The following is a 26,153-nucleotide window of genomic DNA, read 5'->3' as shown; positions in this document are numbered from 1 at the left end:
TTTCCTGATGGCTGCACGACAGGAAAGCAGTGTGTCGGGGGACGCTGGCGGTATTGGCCCAGAGAGGCCGGGGGTGACGGATGTGGTAAGCCAGCAGGAGGAGTGTGTATTTTGCTTTCTGGGTGATGCAAAGAATTGAACAGTTTTAAAAAGCGGCAAGTTATTCTATGAGATACTTTCGTATATAAAACATCACTCTGTCTTTTCTGTGGAGCATAAACTAGCGGGAAGGTAAAGGGAAGGCAGGGAGACCTGTGGAGCAGCCGGGAGGAAGGTAAACGTTCCTTCTGCTGCCTCAGCAGATGTTGTCTGTGCCTCTTTGATGAACGGTCCCCAGGCCACCGCCTTACCGCTCGGTTGACTGAGCCTAAGTCTTGAATTAGGGAAGGGAAGGGGGCAGTTGGTCCCCTCCAAGTTTGATTTTGGGAATCAGCCACTACCTCAGGCTCCATACAGACAGAAGACTCCCCAGCAGAGGGAACAGCAGCAGGAGGGAGTGTTGGAGGCAGGAAGCCAGTGCAGTGTGCAGGGGATCCTGAGCGGCGTGTGAGCCCTGGCCCCATGTGGCTGTGCGAGGAGCATGGAGCTCCGTGGTCCGTTGTGCTGCCAGGAGAGGCAGACCGGCTGCATCCTACACGTCTCAGCTAGGTGCCCTTGGGCAAGCAGCTTAACCTCCTCTGTACCGTGGGGATAATAATAGTACCTTGGGTTGATGTTTAGTAAGTTGATCCATGGAAGGCCTTTACAGCCTCAGTGAAATTATGGGATAGAAGAGGAGATAAGAAAAATATGTAGACATACGATATGATAAGCTGCCCGCCAAGCAGAACCTGTGCGCTGCCGCTGTGCCTGTGTAACACCCTGCCTGCTTCCTGCCAGGACAGTTCCCGCTGTTTCCTTCCTGCTTTCCCTTCGCCACTGTCTTTGAGGTCCCTGTGCTGGGGGACTTGAGGTGCTTGGCACAGAGTAGGGCTAACAGGCATCTGTAGAATAAGTGTATGGTGGGAAGGGAAGCACAGGGGCACATTTATGTGGGAAGATGGCTCTGTCTCTGTCCCGGGCGGCACAGGGCTGCGGAGAGAAGGAAGTCGTGGCCGTGCCCAGCAGGGAGTGCCTCCGTGGGTACGTGGCAGGAGGTGCACGGTGGGGGAGGGGAGAGCAGGGAAGGAGCTTTGAAGAGATTAGAGCAGGTGGGATGGTTAGTCAAGAAGGGATAAGGTGAGGTATTAGTTGGGAAGGGCGACTGGTCCAGAGGGAGCTGGGCAGAAGGAATTACAAGAAGGAACAGATTCCAAACAGGGAAGGCCAAGGACTGGCCGTGTTCTCAGCCGCCCTCTCCTTTGCCTCTTGGAAATGCCCAGTTCTCTTGGGATTATACCTGGCAATCCAGATATGAACAAAAACAGAGCCCAGTAATGATATCGGATGTGAATTGGGTCTCGGGCCATTAAGGTAATAATAGCTGGGCGGGGAGACTCTTAGGGCTGAGCAAGGCACTGAGTTAGGTACAAAGATCAATCTGATCTAGAAAACATCTCTCAATGAGCTTACAGTATAATAGAGGGATACAGAGTGTGCCCTCCCTGGGGTCAAGTGGCCACTCTCCACATCACAGCCTCCTGCGCCACCCTCATTATGGAGCACGTGGGCAGTCTGTGGCTGAGGGAGTGCTTTCAGCAAATTGAGTGGAACTCAAGGGTTCAGTCCCAAGCTCAATCAGAGGGAGAGCAGCTTCCAGTTCTGAGAAATGAAAAAAAAAAACATTTGGGACTTCCCTGGTGGTCCAGTGGTAAAGAATTGGCCTTGCAATGCAGGGAACCCTGGGTCAATCCCTGGTCGGGGAACTAAGAACCCACATGCCCTGGAGCAACTAAGCCCACGTGCTGCAAGGAAGATCCCACGTGCTGAAACTAAGACCTAACACAGCCAAAAAAAAAAAAACCACACACACACACACACAAAAACACATTAAAGAAAAAGGTGACATTCAGAGCTGACCTGACCTCTGTTACTGTACAGATGACCTTATATTCTACTTGTTGGAGTCTGGCTTTGGATTCTCACCCTTCCAGGAAAGGGACTTTATTGATCTCTTTGTCCTCAGTTTAGCACGGGGCCAGGCAAGTCAAGAAATGTGTGAATAAGAGGCATAGGGTGATGTGTGACTCTGGACAGATCTCTGGGTGTGGCTCACTTCCTGAGGGCAGAGAAGCAATTTGGAGGATGAAGCTTCAGGCATTAAGAAATAATGAAGTAGATGCCACTGATGGGGAAAGAGCTCTGTTAGATATTACGTCAAAAATCAAGATGCAGAAAGTTTGTACAGTGTTACATTTGTGTTTTTAGAAGAGGAGTGGGCATTTGTGTAATTGTGTGCGTGTGTGTGTGTAGGTGTGTTTATGTATGTTGCGGTGAGAAGTGTAAACGGTGGTAAATGTTTACCAATAGGCTTTTGATAGTGGTTTGTAATGTTCACCAATTTTCGTGGCTTAATAATCACACTGTGGCTGATTTCAAGCTACGGACAAGATATCACTGAATTCCAGTTATAAAAAATCTCCACCATATAGATAGGATAGATGAAAATAACCTCAAGAGCAGAGTAATAAGAAAGGGTAGTAAAATAATGTTGGAAGTGGTGAATTTTGAGTATTTATTACCTCTGTTCCCATTATATTTAATTTTAAATGTATATAATTTAATTTTTATTACTGGCTGTGTTTAAAAGCTGCCTTGCAAAGTTCCTGAAAATTCAACAATTGACTATCCTGTGTCAGTACAAGCCAGCTCTCGCACACCACTATTACACATTAATATCAATGGCTATGTGTCCCTTGGTGGCAGGCAAGTGAGTGAGCAAGATTTTGTCTTACAAGCCCCTTTCACACAACGTGTCCAAGCTTTCCAGTGGACAGCGGGCTGGGCCAAGTCATTGAGGCACCTTCTTTCAATGGCTGATACACTGGCTACCAATTTAGGGCATCCAAGAGGCCCGGCTTTGGGAAAAGTTTTCTGCTAGTCAGTCCCCCATGGTCAAGAAGGAAGATCCTGCTTGGGCTAATGGTGTTTCTCTCCTCACCCCAATTCTTCAAGGGCTCAAGATCTTCACATTTTCCCCTGCAGTCTGAGGGACCCCTTTCCCACCAGCTGTAATTACACTCTGGATAAACTATACTCAGATGCACAAACTCCATCTGCCGGGTCACGCTGTTCCTTTGCACACCACTGACAGTCCAGCGGCTTCTTGCTGGTGGGGCAGGTCTGCAACTTGTGGGATGGATAGGACTCAGACCTGGGTTTTTACCTGGCAGTACAGGTGTAAGCCAAGCCATCAGAGCTTGTAGATATCAGCTGAGTGGGACAGGCCATTTCTCAGGCCAGGAGGCTGGACACCAACACCCCCGGGCCTAACCATGTTCCCGCCCAGATCTTCCTAGCCCTGTTCTTAGCAAAACACACCAGGCAACAAAGATCGTTTCTGCATTCTCTGTTTCACACACTCTCTTCCTCTGAGTTTCATTTGGCATCTTCAGGCTAGGAACCTACCTGTCTCAGTTCAGCAAGTACAAATTTGATTGGCCTAGATCAGTGGCTCCCCCAAGGTTTTTCTGTCCCAGCACACCTGGGGGAATAGGGCACACTACAGCTTCTTGGTAAGAGCAAGTGGAGATTTTTCTGGGGGTAATGGGGGGGGCTGGATAGTAGAAGGGATGTTATTCGACATTTTTTTATACTGTTACACAGATGAACACACATAATCACTCACATATTTATGTGTGTGTGTACATATATATTCAGATAAACTTATACTACTGGGATTTTGTGTGTACATTTTTTTTAAAAATAAATTTCTTTATTTTATTGGCTGTGTTGGATCTTTTTTTTTGCTGTGCGTGGGCTTTCTTTTAGTTGTGGTGAGTGGGGGCTACTCTTCGTTGTGGTGCGCGGGCTCCTCATTGCCGTGGCTTCTCTTGTTGTGGAGCACAGGCTCTAGGTGCGTGGGCTTCAGTAGTTGCAGCACATGTGCTCAATAGTTGTGGCACACGGGCTTAGTTGCTCCATGGCATGTGGGATCTTCCTGGAGCAGGGATTGAACCCGTGTCCCCTGCATTGGCAGGCAGATTCTTAACCTCTGCGCCACCTAGGAAGCCCCTGTGTGTACATTTTTAATGTAATTGGTACCATAAGAACAAATCACTCTGAAATTTGCTTTTTTCATTCAGTGATTTTTTTTTTTTCGTTTTAAACAAGAAGTTTATTTAAGCAACAAGATGTTTGACTTGAAGGAAAAAACTATCCAGAATGTATTTCTTTTCGAGTAATTTATTCCTCCTTAAGTAGATTGCTCCACCTATAACAGCTACGTGCAAAAGAGTTATAAAATTGTCCTTGGTTTTACAATGATAAATGAAAAACATTAAAATTCTCCAACAGAACAAGGTATGCAAGGATTTTTATCTTGTTACTCTTGTGTTAAACAGCGAGAGCAAAATAACTTACTAAATATAAAGACGAGCTGAGTGAGCCTGCCACTAACGGAGAAGGGGTATTTTCTCATAAGCAGTATTTCCCCATCCCATCTCCATTTAATGCCAATTAAAATATACCATTGGCTTTTTAGTTTTAAGAAGTACAACATGTGGGAAATCCTTGGCTGTCCAGTGGTTAGGACCTGGTGCTTCCACTGCCATGGCCCAGGTTCCAACTCTGGTAGGAGAACTAAGATCCCAGAAGCCACATGGTGCAGACAGAAAGAAAAGAAAGGAAGGAAGGAAGGAAGGAAGGAAGAAAAAGAAAGCAATATGTTTGTGCACATACACTAGTCATACACACCAGGAATGGGGAAGAAAGTGAAAGAATAGAGAAAATGATACTGTAGTGGTCAGGATGTGGTGGAACCCAACTGCAGTTTTTCTGAGAACGCCGGTCACATAGGCTTCGTCAGTTTGCTAAACGGTGTGTGCCTCTTAAACTGCACGCAGAACCATCCTGCCCTGCCCCCCTCTAATCACGTGATTGCAGTCCTCGGTCTTGACTCCCTTGGGCTTTTTGTCCGTCATCCAAACGCCATTTCACAAATGAGGCACCAGGTCTGCACCAAAGGAGCACACGAGCAGCACCAGGAGCCTCAATGATATGCTTCTAAGAGTGGTCTATACATCTAGTTCATTCCTTTTAATTGCTATACAGCTATGAATATGAGAGCCCTGAATTTTATTAAGCCATTCCCCTATTGAAAGATATTCAGAGTATTGTAAAATTTTCATTATTACATTTACATAATTTATAATCATATTACATTAGACTTACATTCTTTCCTTCATTTATTAAGATGTGTGTAAGGATGTTCACTTCCGACAGTGCTGAAGCAAACCTCCTTATGCACGTCCTGTTGCTGACAACCGCAAGTTTCTCAGCTTACCTAGCATCTGAATGGCTCAATCATAGGATATACTTATTTCTGTTTTTAACAAATATGGTCAGATTGCCTTTAAGAGGACCTGTATTCACACTTCCATGAAGAGTCTGTAAGTGTAGTACCTTATTTACATACCCTCTTACCTAATCAACACTTGCTATCAAATTTTAAAACTTTAAGGAAAAGGTATCATTGTTTTTTCGTTGTTTAAAATTGCGTTTCCCTGATTAATATTGAAGTTGAACGTGTTTCATATATTTATTAGACATTTGTATTTCCTTTTCTGTCAATTGCCTATTTCTATCCCTTTCCATTTTAAAATTTTGTCTTTTCCATGTTCCTGTAAATACCTCGGTAGTCTAATTTTTCTTCCAGGTAATCTAAATGATTTCCATGGTTAAATGGATCCCTGAAGCCTGCATTTCCACCATATTACCTTAGTCTCTCAAACAGTCAGTATCACTGGGTTGTTTATGTCCTTGACTGAAGGTTGTTACAACAGCAAAACCATCTGAAAATGGTCACTGTGTTTGCTCTAAAAATATTGAGACAACATCCACTCTTAAAGTTTCTTGTTATATATTTTACTTTTTAGTTCAGTGCAAGGAAAAGTTTTACCACCATTCAAGAGTTGGTCTGCTTTGTCCTTTTGATAATAAGACCAGTGTATTATTGTCAATTACTTTTTACCCTAGCTACCAGGAAGTTCAGATGTGACTTTGGTGTTTCGTGACTGCTGCTGGGTTGGCTGATATGATCTGATTATTTTGTTTCTTCTTTTTTGCTGGTTGTGATTTTGATTTTGAATGTGCTTTGTTGTAATCTGTAATCTGCTTTAATTCCTTTGTGGAATTAGAGGCTGCAGGGAGGGGCAGGAATAAGGGAGGAGAAAGAATGGAGGGCAGGTGGGGCCAATCTACTTTTGATTTCTCCTCTTTGGTAGCACAAAGCTCTGGGTACAGACATCGCTTTAAGAACTAACTAGGGACAGGTGTCAAGGCAGCTGCTAATGGTTTTGTTTCTCTGCAGAGAAGGGCTGCCTCGCCCACCGCCCGTGCTGGCTCAACCCAATCTCCCCTTTGGGTACCCAGTCCACGGGGTGGAAGTGATGCCCCTGCACACGGTTCCCATCCCAGGTAGGTACATCACCATTCAGAAAAGATCCAAGCAACTTTCTAATTGCTTCTTAAGCAAAAGGGGGGAGCAGAAGGGAACAGTCATTCATTGAGTACCTGCTGTGTACCTAGCATAATGAAGGTTGACATTTAATATTAGTCTTACTCTTTCCCCCACTGGGAATCACCCTTAGTAGCTGTGACCTCCTTGGGGATCTGAGATAACACAGAAGAGGACACGAAGGGGAAGCTGGGATGAAGTGAGAGAGTAGCATAGACATAGATACACTACAAACTGTAAAATAGATAGCTAGTGGGAAGTTGCTGTGTAACAAAGGGAGATCAACTCGATGATGGGTGATGCCTTAGAGGGCCAGGACAGGGAGATTGGGAGGGAGTCACTGGAGGGAGGGGATATGGGGATATATGTATAAATACAGCTGATTCACTTTGGTGTATCTCAAAAACTGGTAGAAGAGTGTAAAGCAATTAAATTCCAATAAAGAGCTAAAAAAAAAAAAAAGAGGGCAGAAATCTCTGTGCCTCGAGGAATCTTGGGATATAATTGGCTTTTTGGTGTCCTCCAGCATCACGGGAGCAGGCAACGCATGAGCCCCTCTCCAGAGAGTGCATATGGAAAAGGATATTTAAGCCAGTTAAAACTCCCCTCCATGAGGGATTTTTACAGTCTAGTTCTAGTTCAGCATCACATCCCTGTGAGGTGAATATTATTTTGCCAACTTCACTTTTGAGTTTAGTAAGTTATCTAAGGCCACATATGGAGGATATGTTTGAATTAGAACTTGAATTAGTCATAAGAACAGTGATAGATTCTAAAGTAAAAACATTTATAGGGTGAATTGCTAGTGTTTTTGAATAGTCATTTAAAAAATGATTTGCTATTTTGGGTAGTTCTTTTTTTATTGTGGTGAAACATACATAACAAAATTTACCATTTTAACCATTTTTAAGTGTCCAGTTCTGTGGCATTAAGTACATTCACATTGTTCTACAGCCATCACCAGCATCTACCTCTAGAACTTTTTCATCTTCCCATCTGAAACTGTACCCATTTAACAGTAACTCCCTTTTCCCCCCAGTCCCTGGCAACCACCATTCTATTTTCTTTCTCTATGACTATTCCGGGAAACTGTTCTGGGATGATTCATTATTTACCTATTGCTTCCTTCCCCTCGGTAACAGAAATACCTGGAAGGGACTGGGTTAATTCACAGCATCCGTCCAAAACTGAGGGTGGGCATCAGAGGCTTTAGAACTCTGGAGTTTGAGAAGGACCATGGGACACCATCTAACAGAGCCCTGGGGAGGGGGAGTAGTCAGCAAACGCCCGGGAGAGGTGACTCTTAAAGGGACTCTGAAGGGATGTGTAGGAGTCAGCCAGGAGGGTGAGAGCATCAGGAAACCCTTGGCTTCCTCTCACATGGTGTTTTTTGTCCTTTTTCCTGTGCCCTCCAGGTCTCCAGTTTGAAGGACCAGATGCTCCCATCTATGAGGCAAGAGTCCCCTTCCCAGCTCCCTTTTGCACTTGGCCTCCTGTCCTTGGCTCCCTGCCCATGCCCTCTTTCCCTGATGGTGGCTGGTCTCAGATTTTGACAGAGCCTCTATCCTGATTAAATATTAGACGTGAGTCCACGGTGGGGAGAGGGGGAAGGGTGTCTCCTGAAGTCATGAATTTTCCAGCCATGGGATAGCTGGAGTTCCAGGGAGGACTTCTAAAGGACTGGGCCACCAAGGATGCTGCTGGCTTCAGCTGTAAGAAGAAGCTGCTGCCACAGCGGGCTGTTGCCTCTGGGTCAGAACCAGCCAGGCAGATGATCTGTGGCCTGCCCTTCTTTCCCCACTTAACATAGCTCCACATCAAGGTCTGTGCACGTATGTGTGAGGGGTGGGATGTGTTGCTGAGAAAAACCTGGCCTCTGTTCACCGATGCCGAATAGAAACACGGAGACAGAGCTTTGGAGGAGTAGAAAGGAATAGCTGTCTTACTTTGCCAGGCAAAGGGGGAGCGCCGTGGCTAGCGCCTCAAGAAATGTGCCCTCCTCTCTGGGGAATAGGGAGAGCTCTTATAGTTGGGCTTGTGGTCAGGGGTAGGTGATAAGGATCAAGGCAGTAACCGTCCTGCCTTCTTCTGATGGGTGGGTGGTGAGGTAGGTAGGAGTCAGCCTCATCAGCCTTCAGGTCCCACTGGCCTGGGGTCTACACGCTTGTGGGCAGCACACCATCGCTCATCACTAACTTCTCCCACCTGGAGGGGGTTTCAACTTCTGCAAAATAGCTCAAAGATACTGTGTGTGTTGTTGCTGGGGAAACAGGAGCTGCCCCCAGGCTGCTCTTGACTGTTTTTCCCAGGTCTCGTGCACAACCCCTCCCTTCATTAATTACCAACTGCTTGAATCTGCCCACTGGAACTCAGGGAAGGTCTTGGAGGCTGAATGAAGGCTATTTTCCTATAATCAAAGAAATAGGGGACACAGAAAGGCTTTGTGCCCAGGAGCCCCACAGGGCCCTGCTTGGTATCAGATGTAAATCACATCCAGAAGCCTAATTGAAAAGGAGTCTGGGAAACATAGTTTTAGTTTTCCCACTTCTGCATGCCAGACAAGGCTGGAATGGGTGGCGACTGAGCAAAGCTGCTCTATCCTCCAGAGGACGCCTCTGCCTCCGAACCACCCCCTTTTGTCACTTTCTCTCTACTCTGTTACATTCTTCATGGCATATATCATACCTGAGTTATTTTATGTGTGTCAGGATATGCTCATTGCTGCTCTTCCGCACTAGAATATAAGCTTCTTGAAGGCAAGGAGTCTGTTTTATTCACTACTCTTTTCCCAGTGCATGTAGTTTGGATCTCAGAAAGTATCTGCCACCTGACTAAAGTATTTTCAGCAGGAATGAGATAATTCAGGTTACTTTTCCTAAAGATATCTGGCTGTTGTAGAAGACAAGAAGGCAAGGGAAGAGAGTAGCAATGGAGATGGAGAGAAGCAGACGGAGGCTAGCTACACGTTGAAGGTGGACCCGGCAGCACTCACTCATGGATTAGCTGTAGGTGTGGGGGAAGGAGCAGGACAGGAATGCTCTCCACTGGGGACCTGAACAGTTGAGTGGGTGGAGGTGCCATTCATGAGGCAAGGAGAGCCAGGTATGTTGTGGAAAACAGGTTTATCAAGAAAAATCAATAGCTCGGGTTTTGTTTTTGTTTTTTTTTAAGATTTATTTTATTATTGATTGATTGATTGATTGATTTGTGGTTGCATTGGGTCTTCATTGCTGCACACGGGCTTTCTCTGGTTGTGGCGAGCGGGGGCTACTCTTCATTGCGGTGCTTGGCTTTCTCATTGCAGTGGCTTCTCTTGTTGCAGAGCACGGGCTCTAGGCTTGCGGGCTTCAGTAGTTGCAGTGGGTGGCCTCGGTAGTTGTGACTCACGGGCTCTAGAGCTCAGGCTCAGTAGCTGTGGTGCACGGGCTTAGTTGCTCTGCGGCATGTGGGATCTTCCCAGCCCAGAGATGGAACCCATGTCCCCTGCATTGGCAGACGGATTCTCAACCACTACACCACCAGGGAAACCCAATAGCTCAGTTTTGAAGATATCAGTTTGAGTTGCTTGTGAAACTTCCTAGCAGACTAACCAACTAGGCAGGTGGATCTCAGAAAGATAGGAGCTGAAGATGTACGTTTTTAAACCATCAACATATGAATCGTATGTAAAGCTGCCTCCTCTACACTACAAAGCCCGCATCTCACGGGGCTCTGCTTTCTCTGCAGCTGGGCTGCTCTGAATTTAATTGATTTCTGCTGATGTTTTCACTTAACAATTCTTCCAGCCTTTGCCTCTTTCTCACGCCAACAAACTTCCTTCTTTAAATAGAAAACAAACTTTCTACCTGCTTGGCCAGCAATCGCACTTCTAGGTCCTCGAATCGGGTGACCCTGGTAAGTTCCACCTCTCTTGGAACCTCTGTCCTTTATCTTCACAGTGGGAATCAATTTAACAGCTGCTTTACAGAATTCTTTTCCAGCTCAGTTGGTACAACAGGCCAAGACTAGAGCTGCCAGTCCTGCCCACACCTCAGTGATCCCACCCCAGGATGAAAGCTGAGCAGCTGAGATTTCGGGGCGCCTTTGTAAGCCCTCTGTTGGGCTTCTGTCTCCAACAGTAAAGGCTGACTCTGGCACCGAGAGTTTCTTCTTCTGGTCTATAATCTGCTCTCCCATTTTTGAGATCCTCCAGAACATCTTAGCCAATAGGAAAAGAGGGAAAGGAAATAAAACCATATTTTAATGGTCACCTATTACTATACAAAAAAAAAAATAAAAATAAAAAAATAAAATAAAGCTGCCTCCTCCAGTGAGAAGGTGTAGATTAAAAAGGGAAGGAGATGAAGAACCAAACCCTGAAAAACTCTGAGGTCAGATAGACAAGGAGGAGTTGGCAAACGGAATTCAAAAGGAGCAGCCAGCAGGGGTAGGAAGAATGGTATCCTGCAAGGCAAGACTTAAGAATGTTTCACGCCATGAGCACATTCACAAGCCGTGTGTGGGGAAGGGGGGGCGATTCTGCCCCACACCCAGCCACATGCTAGGGAGAAGCTGGGGAGGAGAAACCCTTTACTTCCCCATAACTGATAGAAAGCCTTAATTTGGCGATGACAGTACGATGAGAGCACAGTAGAGAGAACCAAGTGCCTTGACGCTTACAGTTATATTTCTGGTCAGCCGTCTTCTTGTTTTGCTCACTTGGAGGGGTTGCGTGTGTGCTGTGAATGGAGATCTTGAGTGTCCTTCAGGGCTCAACAACAGGGCAAGTAGTGTCTGTTTCTTTACACTGCAGCTTGTCTGGCTGTGAGTGTGCATCTGGATGAACTTAAACCTAACATCAGTAACAGCAGACTCTACCCAACTGGTCTGAGACACATGTCCAAGGCTAGCTCCTAGGACTTGATTCTTCTTTACTGGGGCTGGGGCAGCAACTCCCGCAGAACCAGACCCTAAGTTTCAGGGGCACCCGCGATCTTTCTCCTCTCATGCTTAAGAACTCTGCCCCCTGCTGTCTGTCCTGGGCACGTGCCATTCTTTGCATTTAGTCTTTCTATCTCATCCACCCCAGGTCACCCTGACAGCTTCTCTGGGGACGCTGAACACCCTCGCTGACATCCCAGACAGTGTGGTGCAGGGCAGAGGCCAGAAGCAGCTGACCATTTCAACCAGTAGCCAGGAGCTTTTGAATTTCATCCTCCAGGACGTGACATACACGAGCACAGAGTACCAGCGCCACAGGGTGGACATGGGTGAGAGGCTGACTTTGGATGACAGAATGCTCAGGGACCCAGAAAAACACCACCAGGCCCTCAGAGTCGTCCTCCTCCAAGAAACCTGCCTCCCTGGCTCCTGTTTCTAACTCTAAACACCTAACTTCCCAATTACTGTACCCAGTACCATCCCCACGTTGCCATTGACCCCATAGAGTGACTCGAAGGAAAGGACAGGCAAAATGTCTGCTCGTCCCTCCATGAAGACAGATCATTCATGCTGCGCCCCTAGAAACCGTCCAGTTCTGTTCCTCATCCTCAGCAGCAAGCAAAGCTGAAGATTTCGGCGGCGGTAGATGGGGGCAAAGTCTATGCATCGATGCCTCGATATCTCATCCTGGGCACTAACAGGAGAGAGGGACGTGGGGAACTAGCAGTCCCAAGGGCAATGGCTTTGTCTTCCTTCTCGCATCCCGGTCCCCATTCCCACCCCTGGAATTCCCGGGAGAACAATTCCTGCCACCCTCAGGGCAGCCCCAGTCTCTGGATGAATTAAAGGCACCCTTTCCCATTTTGAGCAGCTACACAGGATGCATTCCCAGGACACCAACAGAAAAAATGAAATATGGGGCAGATTTCCCGTGAACACAAACTAGAGGGAGAGTTCTCTCCACCTTCAGATTTTTAAACATTTCTTGTCACAAAGTGACCTTGTGAGGTAAAATGGGGCAGGTAGTATTATCCTGGTTTTGCAGATGGAGAAAGAGATGAAGTGATTTACCCAAGGAATTTCAGATAATAAGGCAAAGTCAAACAATCCATCCTTCTGATTCCAAGCCCACTTCACCCCACAGATTCTCACGGGGAGGAAATGTGAGTTTCAGAGGCAATCAGCAGGTTGCCCCAGGGACACACAGCGGGTTAGCAGCCAGAATGCCATAGACTATGCAGTCCTCAATCTCGTCCCACCAATCCTTCACTCCCCCATCGTGTTGGTCAGTGTGAGGAGTGACCGAGGTGTAGTGCATGTACTCTGACCTTATTTCTCCCTCCAGTGACTCTGGAGTCCAGCTCCTCAGTGGCCAAGTTTCCGGTAATCATTCGCCTTCCTGTCATGCCCAAGTTATATGACCCTGGACCAGGTAAGGCCCTTGTCCCTGGGGTTCCATGGTGGATCCTATAGACTACTGGTGAGATTCAGAAGGGACCCCTTCTGAGACAGAGGAGAATGATTATAAAAACAGAGTGGTACTGGAACAAGAATAGATACATCAATGGAATCAAATTAGAAATCTAGAAATAGACATGTTGGAATTTTACCATGTGATAAAGGTAGCTTTTCAAATTAAAGGGTGAAAAGATGTATTATTCAAGAAATCCTGTGGAATAACTGTGTAGCTATGTGGAAAATAGCAAGTTGTATCTATCTCACAGCTCATACCAAGATAAATTCCAAATAGGCAAATATCTTTTTTCTTTTTTTAAGTACTAGAAAGGAAACATGGAGTTTAAAAATAACTTTGGGGGACTTTCCTGGCGGTCCAGTGGTTAGGACTCCGTGCTTCCACTGCAGGGGCCATGGGTTCAATCCCTGGTTGGGGAACTAAGATCCCACATGTCGCTCAGTGTGGCCAAATAAGTTTAAAAAAAAAAAAAAACTTTGGAGTATAAGACTTTTCTAAATATGACACAAAACCCAGAGGTCATAAGGAAAAGACTAAGAACATAAAATACACAACAATTTTTAGTGTTTTTATGACAGAAAGCTACCATATGCAAAGTCAAATGACACATTGGGAAGAAAAAATATCTTCAACACACATTAAAGTCAAAGGTCTAATTTTATTTAAGAGCATTTGTGAATCAATAAGGAAAGAACATCAATAAGAAAAGAACGATAAGAAAAGAATAAGCCAATTGACGGGAAGTTAAATTCAAGAATAATTTCAGCCGTTAAAATATACGCTCAATTTCACACTAAGAAAAGTGCAAATGAAAACTATACTTATATCAAAAAGTATTGGAGGAGTGGGGAAACATTCTTATAAACTGCCAGTAGGAATGTAAATTGGCACAACCTTTCTGGAGTAATTTGGTGATAGCTATCAACATTTTATTTATTTTTTACTTCTTGGCCGTCCCTCACGGCATATGGGAACTTAGTTCCCCAACCAGGGATTGCCCCCTGCAGTGGAAGCACAGAGTCTTAACCACTGGACCGCCAGGGATGTCCTGTCTGTCAACATTTTAAATGTATATGTGCTTTGGTCCAGTGATTCCGCTTCTAAAAATTATGTATGCTTACATCTGTGTGAAATGACATTTGTTTGAGGGTATTTATTGCAGCATTGTTTGCAATGACAAAAACCTTATAAGTGGGAGGCACTGGTTAAGTCAAGTGTGGTCCTTCCGCATAATGAAATGCCTTGCAGTGCCATTCAGAAGGACGGAGCAGGAAAACAGGAGCAGGAAGGTTTTTTTTATATTGATACAAAATGCTTTCCAAGATGTAAGCAAGGTACAGAAAAGAGTGAAGAGTAAGCTACCATTTCTGTAAAAAGAAAGGGGGAAAGAAGACATAACTGCTTGATCACAGAAAAATAAACAAGAAATTAGTAATACTGGTAAACTCCTGGGAAGAAACCAAGTAGTTGGGGACAGGGATGGGAAGAAGTATTTTCATGGTATAACTTTCAATATGTTTAGAATATTGAACCAGTTGGCATTTCTTTACTATGTTACCTGTATATTTGAAATGTAATCTATTGAAATAGATTCTATTCAAAATATAAATTGTTATTTAAAAGTAGTAGTATTAAATATCTATGGAGAGGAATTTAAAGTATGGGCTTAACATCATAACTATCTCAAAAATAAAAGAAATAAGTACAAGAAGTTTACAAAAAACCTTTTTTTTTTTTTTGGTTTTAAAGATAAAGTGTTACCGATAAAATGGAAATCTCCACAATCTTATTCCCCTCCTTTCTTCCAGCAATCATGATCTTTCTTTTCCCTGTTTTTGTACATTTTAATATGTAGATTTCTATTCCTACACACACACACACACACACACACACACACACAGCATACAGTGTGGTATAATGCATTTTTGAACTTTTCATACAAGGTATCACACTGTATGGCATGAAGTTTTAGTTTCTGACCTTTTCTGACCTTTTGTCAGTCCAAGGCTTATCTTTTGATTTTGCTTCTGGCATCTTTGTCCTTTAATAAAATTGATTCATTGGTTTTTTTTTTCTAGCTTTTGCTTTTTGTGCCTTATTCAAGAAATTCTTCTCTACATTGGAGCCATAAAGATATTCTCTTGTACTTTTCTCAAAAGTTGTACCTGTCTGGTTCTCACATTTAGATACTTATGTGTGGCATGTGATGAGGACCTAATTTTTTGTGTGTGGAGAGCCTATTTTCCCACCGCCACAGACCTAGTGGTCCAACCTCCTCCCACTTGTATAGCCAGCCCCTCACACACCCACTTTCATGCATGCAGGGGTCTGAACCCACCTTTCTTAGGTCACATTGATCTGTTTATCCTTGGGCTCATTCTACAAATTTTCCATACACTTTATAACAGGTTTTATGTCTAGAAGGGATAATTCCTATACTTCAGGATGACTGTGCTTCATTTAGCAAAATTTTCTTAGCTCTTCTTGGTCTTTTACTTTTTCATTAGAGTTTTAGCATCAGCTTATCAAGATCCTCCAAAATCCTTTGAGATTTTGACTAGAATTTCATAGAATTTGTAGATTAATTAGAGATGAATTGACAGTTTTATGAAGTTGAATATTCCCAACAATGAATCGTGTATACCTCTCCATGTTATAATCTCCATGTCATAGTCTTTTCATAGGTTCTTCAGTAGTTTATTTTGTAGTTTTATTGGTAAAGGAATTGCACATTTTGCTGGATTTAGTCTTAGGTATTTTATATTTTTTATTGCTTTCATAAATTGGATCTTTTTCTTCTACATTTTAATTGGTTGTTGTTGGTGTATAAGACATTAGTGATTTTTTTTTTAATCCACACTCGGCTGTAGAATTTATTTTAATTAACTTTTAGAAAAGATAAATACATCATTTTTTGACATAATCTCCTTGCTTTTCAATACACTTTGTCCATCTGTCAACAATCTTCTGTATTTCCTCATTAAAAAATGTTTTAGGCTGAGCTGTGAGCCACGAATGCACTGCCATCTTCATCTCCATACACTAGTGATTTTTGAATGTTGAACTTACAAAAAATATCCTTCTTGCACTCATATTAGTGATCTTTTTTAAGAGTCTCTTGAATAAATAATGATTTTTGTCTCTTCCTTTCCCATTCTTATCATTTGTTTCTTTTTCTTGTCTTACTGCATTTTGCTAAAATCTCCAGTACAGTGTTGTATAATAACAGTGGTAGCAGGCACTTTTGCTTGTCCCTAACTTTAAGACCATTCGAATGCTTTACCATTCATGTTTGCTGGATAGGAGTGTGGTAGATGTGTCAGGGTAAGAAAGTTTCCTTCTATTTCTGATGTGGACCTTTTTTTTAAAAAAAGTCTGTATTGAATTTGTGACAATATTGCTTCTGTTTTATGTTTTGGTTTTTTGGCCAAGAGGCATGTGGGATCTTAGCTCCCTGACCAGAGTTTGAACCTGCACCCATTACATTGCAAGGCGAAGTCTTTTTTTTTTTTTAACATTTTAAAATCTTGTTTAACAAAACATTTATGTATCAAGACACCGTTTTGGAAGGCAAAGTCTTAAGCACTGGACAGCCAGGGAAGTCCCTTTCCTTCTATTTCTGTTGCTAATAATTTTTATATTTCTACTTTCTATTTCCTTGCAGAGAGTTTTTATATGTATGATTATTGAATTTTATCAAATTGTCTGCACCCATTGAAATAATTTTTCTCCTTTAAGTGGGTTCATGTAGTGACTTACATTGATTGATTTTCTGCTGTTGAAATTGTTCTTGCATTTATGGAATAAACCCATCTTGGTTGCAATGTATTGGTTGATTAAATGCTGAATTAAATTTGTTGCTATTTTATATAGGAGTCTTGCATCTGTATTCGAAACTGAGAGTATCTTTTCCTATAATGTCTTTGCCCAATTTTGTTATCAATATTACACAAGTCTCATAAGATGAACTGGATAGCTTTCCTTTTTTTCACTGTTTGCTGAAGTGAATTGTAGTAAAACAGGAATCATATGTCTCTTGGAGTTTTATTAAAACTTATCTGGTCCTTGTGTATTTTTTTTTTTTTTTTGGTCCAAGTTTTGGGGAAGGTGAATGGAAAGGAATGAGAGAAAGGGAAGAAATTTAAAACTATCAGTTCTGTGTCTTTAATGGTTATTGATGTGTATGTACCTTGAGTCAATTTTTTAAATGTTTCTAGAAAGTTGCCTTAAATTTGACGTAAATTGCCTATTCTTTTGTCATAGAGCTGCTTATAGCATTTTCTCACGCTTGTGAAAAATTTTTAAATATCTGAATCATGTCTCCCTTTTGGTTCTTTACGTTTATCTTTAGTAAGTTTAAGTTGGTTTCATACCTAAATGTTCTCGTTTCATTTATGCCTGTTTTTGTTTCATATTTTTTTCATATATATGATTCTGTGATTTCTCACTTTAAAGATTTTAACCCTTCTCGTTTTACGTGCTTTTCAGATTCCTCTATTATTTTGTCTGTCTCTAGTGGGTTCATCTGCACAGGGTAGATTTGCTGGCTGTTGTCCTTCAAACTAGTTTTCTTTGTCTTGGAATTTTTGCGGGTGGCTCATCGTGAGTAGGAGACTTTTGCTTGTTTGTTTTCGTTTGTTTATTTTGGGTTTTTTTGGCTGTGTCGGTGGGTCTTCATTGCTGAGCAAGGGCTTTCTCTAGTTGTGATGAGCAGGGGCTACTCCTCATTGCAGTGTGCAGGCTTCTCTTGTTGCAAAGCACGGGCTCTAGGCGCACAGGCTTCAGCAGTTGCAGTATGTGGGCTCAGTAGTTGTGGCGTGTAGGCTCAGCCATTGCGACATGTGGGCTTTAAAGTGCGGGCTCAGTAGTTGCGGTGCATGGGCCTAGTTGCTTTGCAGCATGTGGGATCCTCCTGGGCCAGGGATCAAACCCATGTCTCCTGCATTGGCAGGCAGATTCTTAACCACTGTGCCACCAGCGAAGTCCTGCTTGTTTGTTTTGTTTTCTCCTTTCTCTCTCTTTCTCCCTCTTTCCTCTCTCTGTCTCTCTGTCTCTCTCTCTCCTGATACGTTTCCATCTCACAGCTTTACTGTTGCTTCTACTCCCAGTAGCCCCAGATTTCTTGTCCATCATTTCATACTTGCATCTTGGGGTCCCTGTCCCCTAATGATATTGGTGTCACTGAGGAGCCAGTTGCTGGGTCTGAGAGTGGCTTGGCACAGGGCTTGGCTGTGATGTGATGTCGTCTCTGCACCCAGAGGTGTGTGCAGGGATGATGGCTATTTGGGGTTGGTTCCTTGCCCTGCAGGTAGTACTTGGTGAGAGATGGAGGGAATGCAGCCTGGCTCCAGTCCATGGCTTCTAGCAAAAAGCCTGGCTTATGGGACACTTTTATTCCATTAATGCTCAGACTTGGCCTCCATCCTCCTCTGCTGTTCTGACCCCAGATTGCAGCAGGCCCAGCTCCAGCTCTGCTCACTGCTTTTGATTTCTGTTCCTTAGAAGAAATGTCTATTTTTTAGCATGACTATGTCTTTGCCGTTTTCTTTATCATTGCTATGTGTTTGGGACAATAAGGAATCTCAAAGTAGAATGCTATACCACCGACTTGGCTGGGAGTCCCCTACCTTGACCGCCTCCCATGGTCATTCAGGCCCCCGATTCTCTCTTTATTACAATGGAAGAACCAAACTTATCATGTGGCCTGAGAAGGGAAAAGGTAGGAGCTGATTCATTTGACATGCTCTTGAATGTGATTTATTTGACTGTTTCTGCTACCTGGCCCTTTCCAGATTCTTGGGCAGCAGCAACACCATAGAAATGAACATTGCTTCCACAAGGCACTTAGGCACACAGAGCTTTTTATTAAAAGAGATAGTTTGTGCACAAGAGAGAAGGTGGCAAAGAAGCCCAGCTCCCCAAGTAGAAGGGGAAAGTTGGTTTTATAACAAAAGGAATGGTTTGTCTCATGATCTCTGATAATTTCCAAAAAACCATCAAACTTCTTTGATCAGCAGCAGGTGTCTGTGTGGTGGCTGTCAGGAATAGGGAGTGCTTCTGTGAGGGGGAAGAAATGCACGAGAATTTTCTGCAAGAAAGCCCGGATAAGGTTAAAATTTACAGTTGAGCTTCTTGTCTTGTGGCAACTGAGTTAGCAGCACAGAGATGAAGTTGATCTTTTATTCCTGTGAGCCTGGTTTTTTCCCTCTAGGACTCTGGCCCCCAGGGCCCTTGTTTTTTAGTTTGCAAGGCCTGTTTTGGCCAAGGCTGGTCTTTTCCCAAAATGGCTGTACTCTTGTCTCCCTGTCTTATTTCCACTCATTCCCGCAGACCCAGGAGGAACTGTGTCATGGTGCAACATGTACTAAAAAGGGGTTCTGGAATGATTCCTGATTTCTGTCATTCTGAGAAAGTGGCTCTGCAGTCAGGTTCTGTTGCATTCACCCACAAACAATATGTGAGGGTGTGGCTTTCAGCACGTGTTAACTCCAGCTGACCCCGATGCACCAGACCACCCACGTGCCCCGTCGGTTGGCGTGGCTTCATTCGTGGCTAGGTCCCCCAAACACACCAGCAGCTACAGTTTGATCTGAGGACCTTTCCCATAGAAAAGCTGTCCTTTCTCCAACTTTTTCTGTAAATCACACACCTTAAGGCACACAATCTGGTCTAGCCCTTCCAATTTCCAAGTGGACCTATTTTCACTCACGTCCTCCCAAGGATAAAGACCAGGCAGGTTTCTCTGTAGGAGTGCAGCTGATGACAGGCCAGGTCTCAGGTCATTTAGATCTTTTCTCCTCTTCCTGGGTCCCGTGACCCTCCATAGCGAACCCCTTGATGGGCAAAGCTCTGTGCATCTCAACTCCTAGCATCAGCATGAAAGCAGGATGCAAGCCAAGTGCAGACAGACAAGTATAAAATGAAGCATTGCGATAGAGAGTAGGAAACAGCAGAGTGGAACCAACAGAACCAGGAAAGAGAAACTCTAGACTAGAATACAGACAAAATTTAAACAAGTTGGGTATGTTTTAAATATATTTAAATATATTTTTTTAATTCACAAAACGAACTCTTATTAAGCACAGACTATGTACAAGAGGTATGAGGCCCACAGACATGTCAGAGGTCGTGGCGCAAAGAAACCCCCAGAACAATGCAAGACAGTGGGGTTTCCCGAAGACAGAGCTCTAACATCTATGCTTTCTTGCCCAGAGAGGAAGCTCAGAGACATGGTGACAATTGCCACCAAAACTTTCCTCCGTCCCCACAAGTTCATGACCATGCTCCAGAGCATTCGCAAGTATTACCCAGACTTGACCGTGATCGTGGCTGATGACAGCAAGAAGCCCCTGAAAATTAATGACAGCCACGTGGAGTATTACACCATGCCCTTTGGGAAGGTATGTCTCTCCCAGATGGGGAGACACCTGGGTCCCGGGACCAGAGAGGCCAGAGTCAGCTTCTGCCCTGGAAGGGGCTTCTTCAGTGGCCTTGCCCAGGCAGCAGGATCCTGGCATGGGAGCGGGTGGGACTCTCCTCTGAGTCCCCTTGCTGATTCCAAATTCACAGAGAAATCAGGTCATTCTCCCTTTTCTGCATTAACAGGGTGGCTAATCTGCCTCTCCTTATGCTTGGTGTGGGAACCAATTGAGGTCCTTCTAAGTGACCTGAGGTGTCTGACAGTCTAAGGTTTCCTGACATGCAGGTCCAACAGCAGAGAAACCTCTCAGCCCTATAATTCCCCGTCGCTGGAACGTCTCTCTCCCCGATGCACCTTCCATCAAGCAAACACAGGTGGAAGTGGATATTATAGGTACAAGGGTGTGCCACCCTCCAACAGCTTCCAGGCTACCTGAGGGGAAAGGCCAGGAGAGCCACAGAGACTCTCGGGTGAAAAGGGACTTCCATCAGTCCATATTAGCCACAGGGCCAAGGAAGGACTTTCTCACCTTTCTTTGTCTCAGTCCTTCTCCCAGTGTCTCTGAGGCATGGACTCCCTTTAACCCAGAGGTTAAACCACTGTTTGGGGTGTAGTCTGGCTGTTGAGAACTGAGAAAGCTCCCAGGTGACTCTTATATGTAGCAGGGCAGGCAACCACGATCTAACCTCACTCTACTCACAGGGTTGGTTTGCTGGTAGGAACCTGGCCATATCTCAGGTCACCACCAAATACGTTCTCTGGGTGGATGATGACTTTCTCTTCAATAACAAGACCAAGATTGAGGTGCTGGTGGATGTCTTAGAGAAGACTGAACTGGACGTGGTAAGGGAGAGTTGCCAATTCTACCCCATTGCAATCTGACAAGCGAGAGGGGAAGGGGAGGAGAAAGGAAGAGAGGAACATATGGGAAGGGAGAGGAGAGGGAAAGGGAGAAGGGAGGGAGGAAGTGGAGGGGGAGGGGCCGGTGTAGGAGGTGATGGAGCGCAGCTCTGGGGTTGAGACCATCACATGGGAATCAGATGTGCGAGTTCTGCTTCTGCCTCCATTCTTACTTTTCTTTGAGCAGCTTACAGCAACACCCCTCCCCCCCAACTCACCATTGCTCTGTCTTAAATGGTGTGTTTATGCATCAGCTTTTTAAAATTATTTATTTACTTATTTATTGTCTGCATTGGGTCTTCATTGCTGCCCACAGACTTTCTCTAGTTGCAGCAAGCGGGGGCTACTCTTTGTTGTGGTGTGTAGGCTTCTCACTGCGGTGGCTTCTCTTGTTGCAGGGCATGGGCTCTAAGTGCGCAGGCTTCAGTAGTTGTGGCTCGCAGGCTCAGTAATTGTGGCTCGTGGGCTCTAGAGTGCAGGCTCAGTAATTGTGGTGCACAGACCTAGTTGATCCACAGCATGTGGGATCTTCCAGGACAAGGGATTGAACCCATGTTCCCTGAAATGGCAGCACCACCAGGGAAGTCCTTATGCATCACTTCTAACTTCCTCCCTGGAGTGGTGGGAGAAGGCAGGCAGGGCTCTGTTTCTGTCACACACCATTACAAAAATGAAAATGGCACAAATCTGTAAAAGCATATGACATTAAAAAAAATAACAAAAACATCAAAAGTCAATTCACATATAGAAAAGAGAAGAAAAAGCTGACAATAATTAATAATACTGCATTGTATTCTTGAAATTTGGAAATAACTGTACTATGTAGAGGTGATGGATTTGTTAATTAGCTTGAGTGCGGTGATCTTTTTACATAGTATACATATATCAAAACATCAAGCCGTACACCTTAAATATATACAATATGTCAAAGATATCTCAATAAAGCTGTTAAAAAGAAAGAAAACGGATAAGTAGCATAGTGACCACAGTTACTTCTTACTCCAGATGGACAGCATCTGGCTTGACCAAGATGTCTCTAGCAACCCAATCACGATAGAGTAAATGACATAGAAGGTGCAGTTCCTGCCTGTGTAAGAATGCGAGCTGGCACTCGACTTTCCTTCCAGGGTGATCCTGGACCAGCTTCCTTCCCCATTGTTTGTCCACCTTTATGATCCTTGGCTGCATGGACAGAAGAAATGGGGAGGGGGAAGTGAAGGACAAGAAGTTTTCTTTTAGGAATGTGATCTTTATAAAAGTTGCAGACATCTATTCTAAATCACATCCTCTCAGCCAGAACTTAGACGTACGGTCAAACCTTGCAAGGGAAGTGGGAAAATTTTATCTTTCGTGGGAAAATTGGCTAGACCTTAATTTAGTCCAGTTAAAACTCAGAGGATTCATTTACTAAGGGGGGAGGGAACGAACAGGTGATGGCAGACAATAGCAGCCTCTGCCGTGCCGCCCTGGGTGACTGTGATGGTTCAGGAATAGATATACTTGCTTGTCCTGTTCTGCTCAGGCTCCAACACATAGATGCACGCACCTCCCATGAGTGTGGGGACAGGCAGCGCTGAGAGGTGAGCCTGGAGCAGAGAATGGGAGGAAGGCAGCGGGATGCAAACGGCGGCTGGCTGCAGGACGTCCACTGCCTCTCACTTGCGCCTAAAAGCTGCTGGGAGGGAGTGAGTCAGCTCCTGGAGAGAGTGAGCTTGCTGGAGGGTAAGCGGAGCAGAGTGGTCTGCCCTTTGGACTTGGCATACGTGTAGTATGAAGGGTAGATAAAGGGTGTGATTCTTGTCACAACTGAGGATCGTTCCAGTAAGGCTTCCTGGCAGTGCCCACCTGGATGTTGAGTCCGTTCTCTAACGTGGATTTCTCTGCCCACCGGCTAGGTGGGCGGCAGTGTGCTTGGAAACGTGTTCCAGTTTAAGCTGTTCCTGGAGCACGGTGAGAATGGGGACTGTCTCCACCGGCGGTCAGGATCTTTCCGGCCCCTCGACGGCTTCCCTGGCTGCGTGGTGACCAGCGGTGTTGTCAACTTCTTCCTGGCCCACACAGAGCGGCTCCAAAGTGTTGGCTTCGACCCCCGCTTGCAGCGCGTGGCGCACTCAGGTGGGGAGGCTGGAAGAGTGAGGAAGGGGGCCGGGCTGTGGACTGACCTCAGAAGCCTGAGGGAGGGGGGGCCTTTCCGAGGGAGGGAGGGCCGTGCGCCACTGTTCAGAGGAGTCTGCCCTTTCTTCTTAAACTGGGGAGCTCATGGTCTCTCTTGCCTGCCTCCGCCCTCTCGTCTTCTTGTCCCCCACAGGCTGTCCTGCTTCTCTGAGACACCGTTCGCCTTCCTCTCCCTACGGCTCTGGCCCCTCCCTCTCTTCCTCTCTTCCCACCTTGCTGCTGCTCCTCCTTTTCCGGACATCCTTTCCTGTTCGACTGCAGCTCGTGAACTTCCCCGCTCACTCCCCTCAGTCCTGGAGGCCACGGTTCCATGCAGTTGGAAGCTAATCTGTGCCTCTCTACACACATCACTGTCTGTCCTTCCAATTCAGTAGCCTGGGCAGGTGGCTTCACATGGGCGGAACCTCCCCAGGGGTATAAACTGTGTCCCCTCCCCCCGACTCTCCTCCCAGACCTGCCGTGTGGCCCTGGGTGTCTGGCTGAAGCTCACATTTCCTTCTCACGCTTTCCCTCTCTTGGCAGAATTCTTTATTGATGGGCTTGGGAGCCTGCTCGTGGGGTCCTGCTCAAATGTGATTATAGGTCACCAGCCCCATTCTCCAGTGGTAGACCCAGAGCTGGCAGCCCTAGAGAAGACTTACAACGCATACCGGACCAACACCAAAGCTCAGATTGAGTTCAAGCTGGCTCTCCACTACTTCAAGAACCACCTCCAGTGTACCACATAAAGGCATCCAGGCATCAGAAAAGTGCTAGGCTGACTGGTTGCAGGTATCGAAAACAGAGGAACTGGTGGATGCGCTACCAAAATTTGAACTCCTGATGAGATGAACAGGGCAGATGGGTCTGGCTCAGTTATCGGAAGTATTGATCAAAAGCTAAGGGTGATTAGAAATGGACAAATCACTGATCAGGGTAATGGAGACTGTGTTAATCATTGTTTCTAAGATATCTTACCATTTGTGAAGCATTTGTACAGATAATATCTCACATCATCTCACACTAAAGAGTATATAATGGGTTGGTATCCTCGGTCAAAAAGATGGCTGCTGGGTCCTTGAGGGTTATTTGGTGGAAATTATATCACAGATCATCTCCAGCATCACTGTCATCCATAAAATTTTTTTTCGTCCTGCCTTGTGGACTCAATTAATGTGAATAACGCAGGGTCTTTGCCTTGAGAAGGTGGCAGCCTGGTTCAGTTCAGTCCGCTAGTAGAATTGGGCAGCCAGGGCCAGAGGATCAGAGGAGGGAGGAGTCACAAGGGCCCAGGCAGGTGAGGAGGGCTCTGTGGAGTCAGCTCACCTGGAGCCCTGCACAGGGATGGAACGCAGGCAGCTGGAGGATGAGATCATTGTGGGTAGTCTACTCACTGGTGGAATAAAGGTTTCCCTGATATCAGACTTCCTACCATAAAGACACATTCCAGAATGCCTGGGATTGAACTGGAACCCTGTGCTGAGTTGGCATGATAAACAGTGTAAGTGCAGTGGCCAAGCCACCAAATTCCAAGGCCTTGAGGTCAGTTGCTGACCACTCAAGACCCATGGTATCTACAGAGTGGAGCCACCCCGATGAGGCAGGCTCTCTCTGTTATCCTGGGGGTCAGCAGATTCTCCTACAGCTTCACTGGCTCTGCCTTTTGGCTTCCACTCTTTCCTACTGAAGACAGCCTAGGGTAGTTCAGGATCTCTGAAAATGTGTCTGTGAGATATTAATAAAACTTGATGAAAAAAAAAAACTTCATGAAAAATGTTTTGGTGATCAAATAATTTTGAAAAATACTGTATGCTCTATCTGCCTCTTGGACAGTCACAATTCACAGTAGTATATTCAAGGCTCTGAGAAGTCCTGCTGTAAAGAAATTGGCTTAACTTCAGCATTTCTCAGATATGGATAAAGACTGGCAATCATTTTTATTCTCCCAAACAGGAATAAAGCACATACCTCATTCCATTGTGTGTGTCATAAAGATTCTACTGCGAAAGTTCTTACAACTTTAGTGCACATGCATGATCATCTAGTGCAATAGTGTATATATTTTACGTACAACACCATAGCTCTATAGGGGAACAATGTCGGATTACTCCATTCAGTACTGTCCTTAGACCCAGGCAAGATGAGCCCCTACCTGGATCCTGCGCGGTACAGAGCCCTGCTTATCACAGACACATGTATTTACTTCAAAAACAAACAAACTCACAGAAGAGGTCGGATTTGTGGTTACCAGAGGCAGGGGGTAAGGGAAGGGAAAATTGGATGAAGGTGGTTAGAAGGCATAAACTTCCAGTTATAAGATAAATAAGTACTAGAGACATAATGTACAACGTGGTAAATATAATTAACACTGCTGTGCCCTATATATGAAAGTGGTTAAGAGAGTAAATCCTAAGAGTTCTCATCACAAGGAAAAAATATTACTTTTCTATTTAATTTTGTACCTATGTGAGATAATAGATGTTCATTAAACTTATGGTGATAATCATTTCACGATGTATGTAAGTCAGATCTTTATGCTCTACTTAAATTTATACAGTGCTATCGGTAAATTATATCTCAATAAAACTGGAGGCAAGAACAAACACATGTATTTACTGGTGAACATTTGGGTATCTCTGTCACTCAGGACCTATGCTCAGCCCTGGGACGGCATAACCTGTTTCCCTATA

General features: G+C 44.8%; 1 protein-coding gene across 1 annotated transcript in view; it reads left to right on the top strand.

Annotated features, from left to right (window-relative positions):
• B4GALNT2 (beta-1,4-N-acetyl-galactosaminyltransferase 2) overlaps positions 1-25,440 on the top strand; it is a 66,268-nt gene extending 40,828 nt beyond the window's left edge. The window contains exons 4-11 of the mRNA XM_057714103.1: positions 6,449-6,555; positions 8,011-8,048; positions 11,664-11,844; positions 12,861-12,947; positions 20,202-20,389; positions 21,112-21,252; positions 23,205-23,424; positions 24,007-25,440. Of these exons, the coding sequence (XP_057570086.1) occupies positions 6,449-6,555; positions 8,011-8,048; positions 11,664-11,844; positions 12,861-12,947; positions 20,202-20,389; positions 21,112-21,252; positions 23,205-23,424; positions 24,007-24,212 (1,168 nt within the window). The 3' untranslated portion in view covers positions 24,213-25,440. The remainder of the gene's footprint in view (positions 1-6,448; positions 6,556-8,010; positions 8,049-11,663; positions 11,845-12,860; positions 12,948-20,201; positions 20,390-21,111; positions 21,253-23,204; positions 23,425-24,006) is intronic.
• Positions 25,441-26,153: the final 713 nt, after the last annotated feature.

Source organism: Hippopotamus amphibius, chromosome 17 (assembly GCF_030028045.1).
Source record: "Hippopotamus amphibius kiboko isolate mHipAmp2 chromosome 17, mHipAmp2.hap2, whole genome shotgun sequence".
NCBI classification, from domain to species: domain Eukaryota; kingdom Metazoa; phylum Chordata; class Mammalia; order Artiodactyla; family Hippopotamidae; genus Hippopotamus; species Hippopotamus amphibius.
The sequence above is the reverse complement of the archived record's forward strand: the minus strand, read 5'-3'. Positions and strand labels throughout refer to the sequence as shown.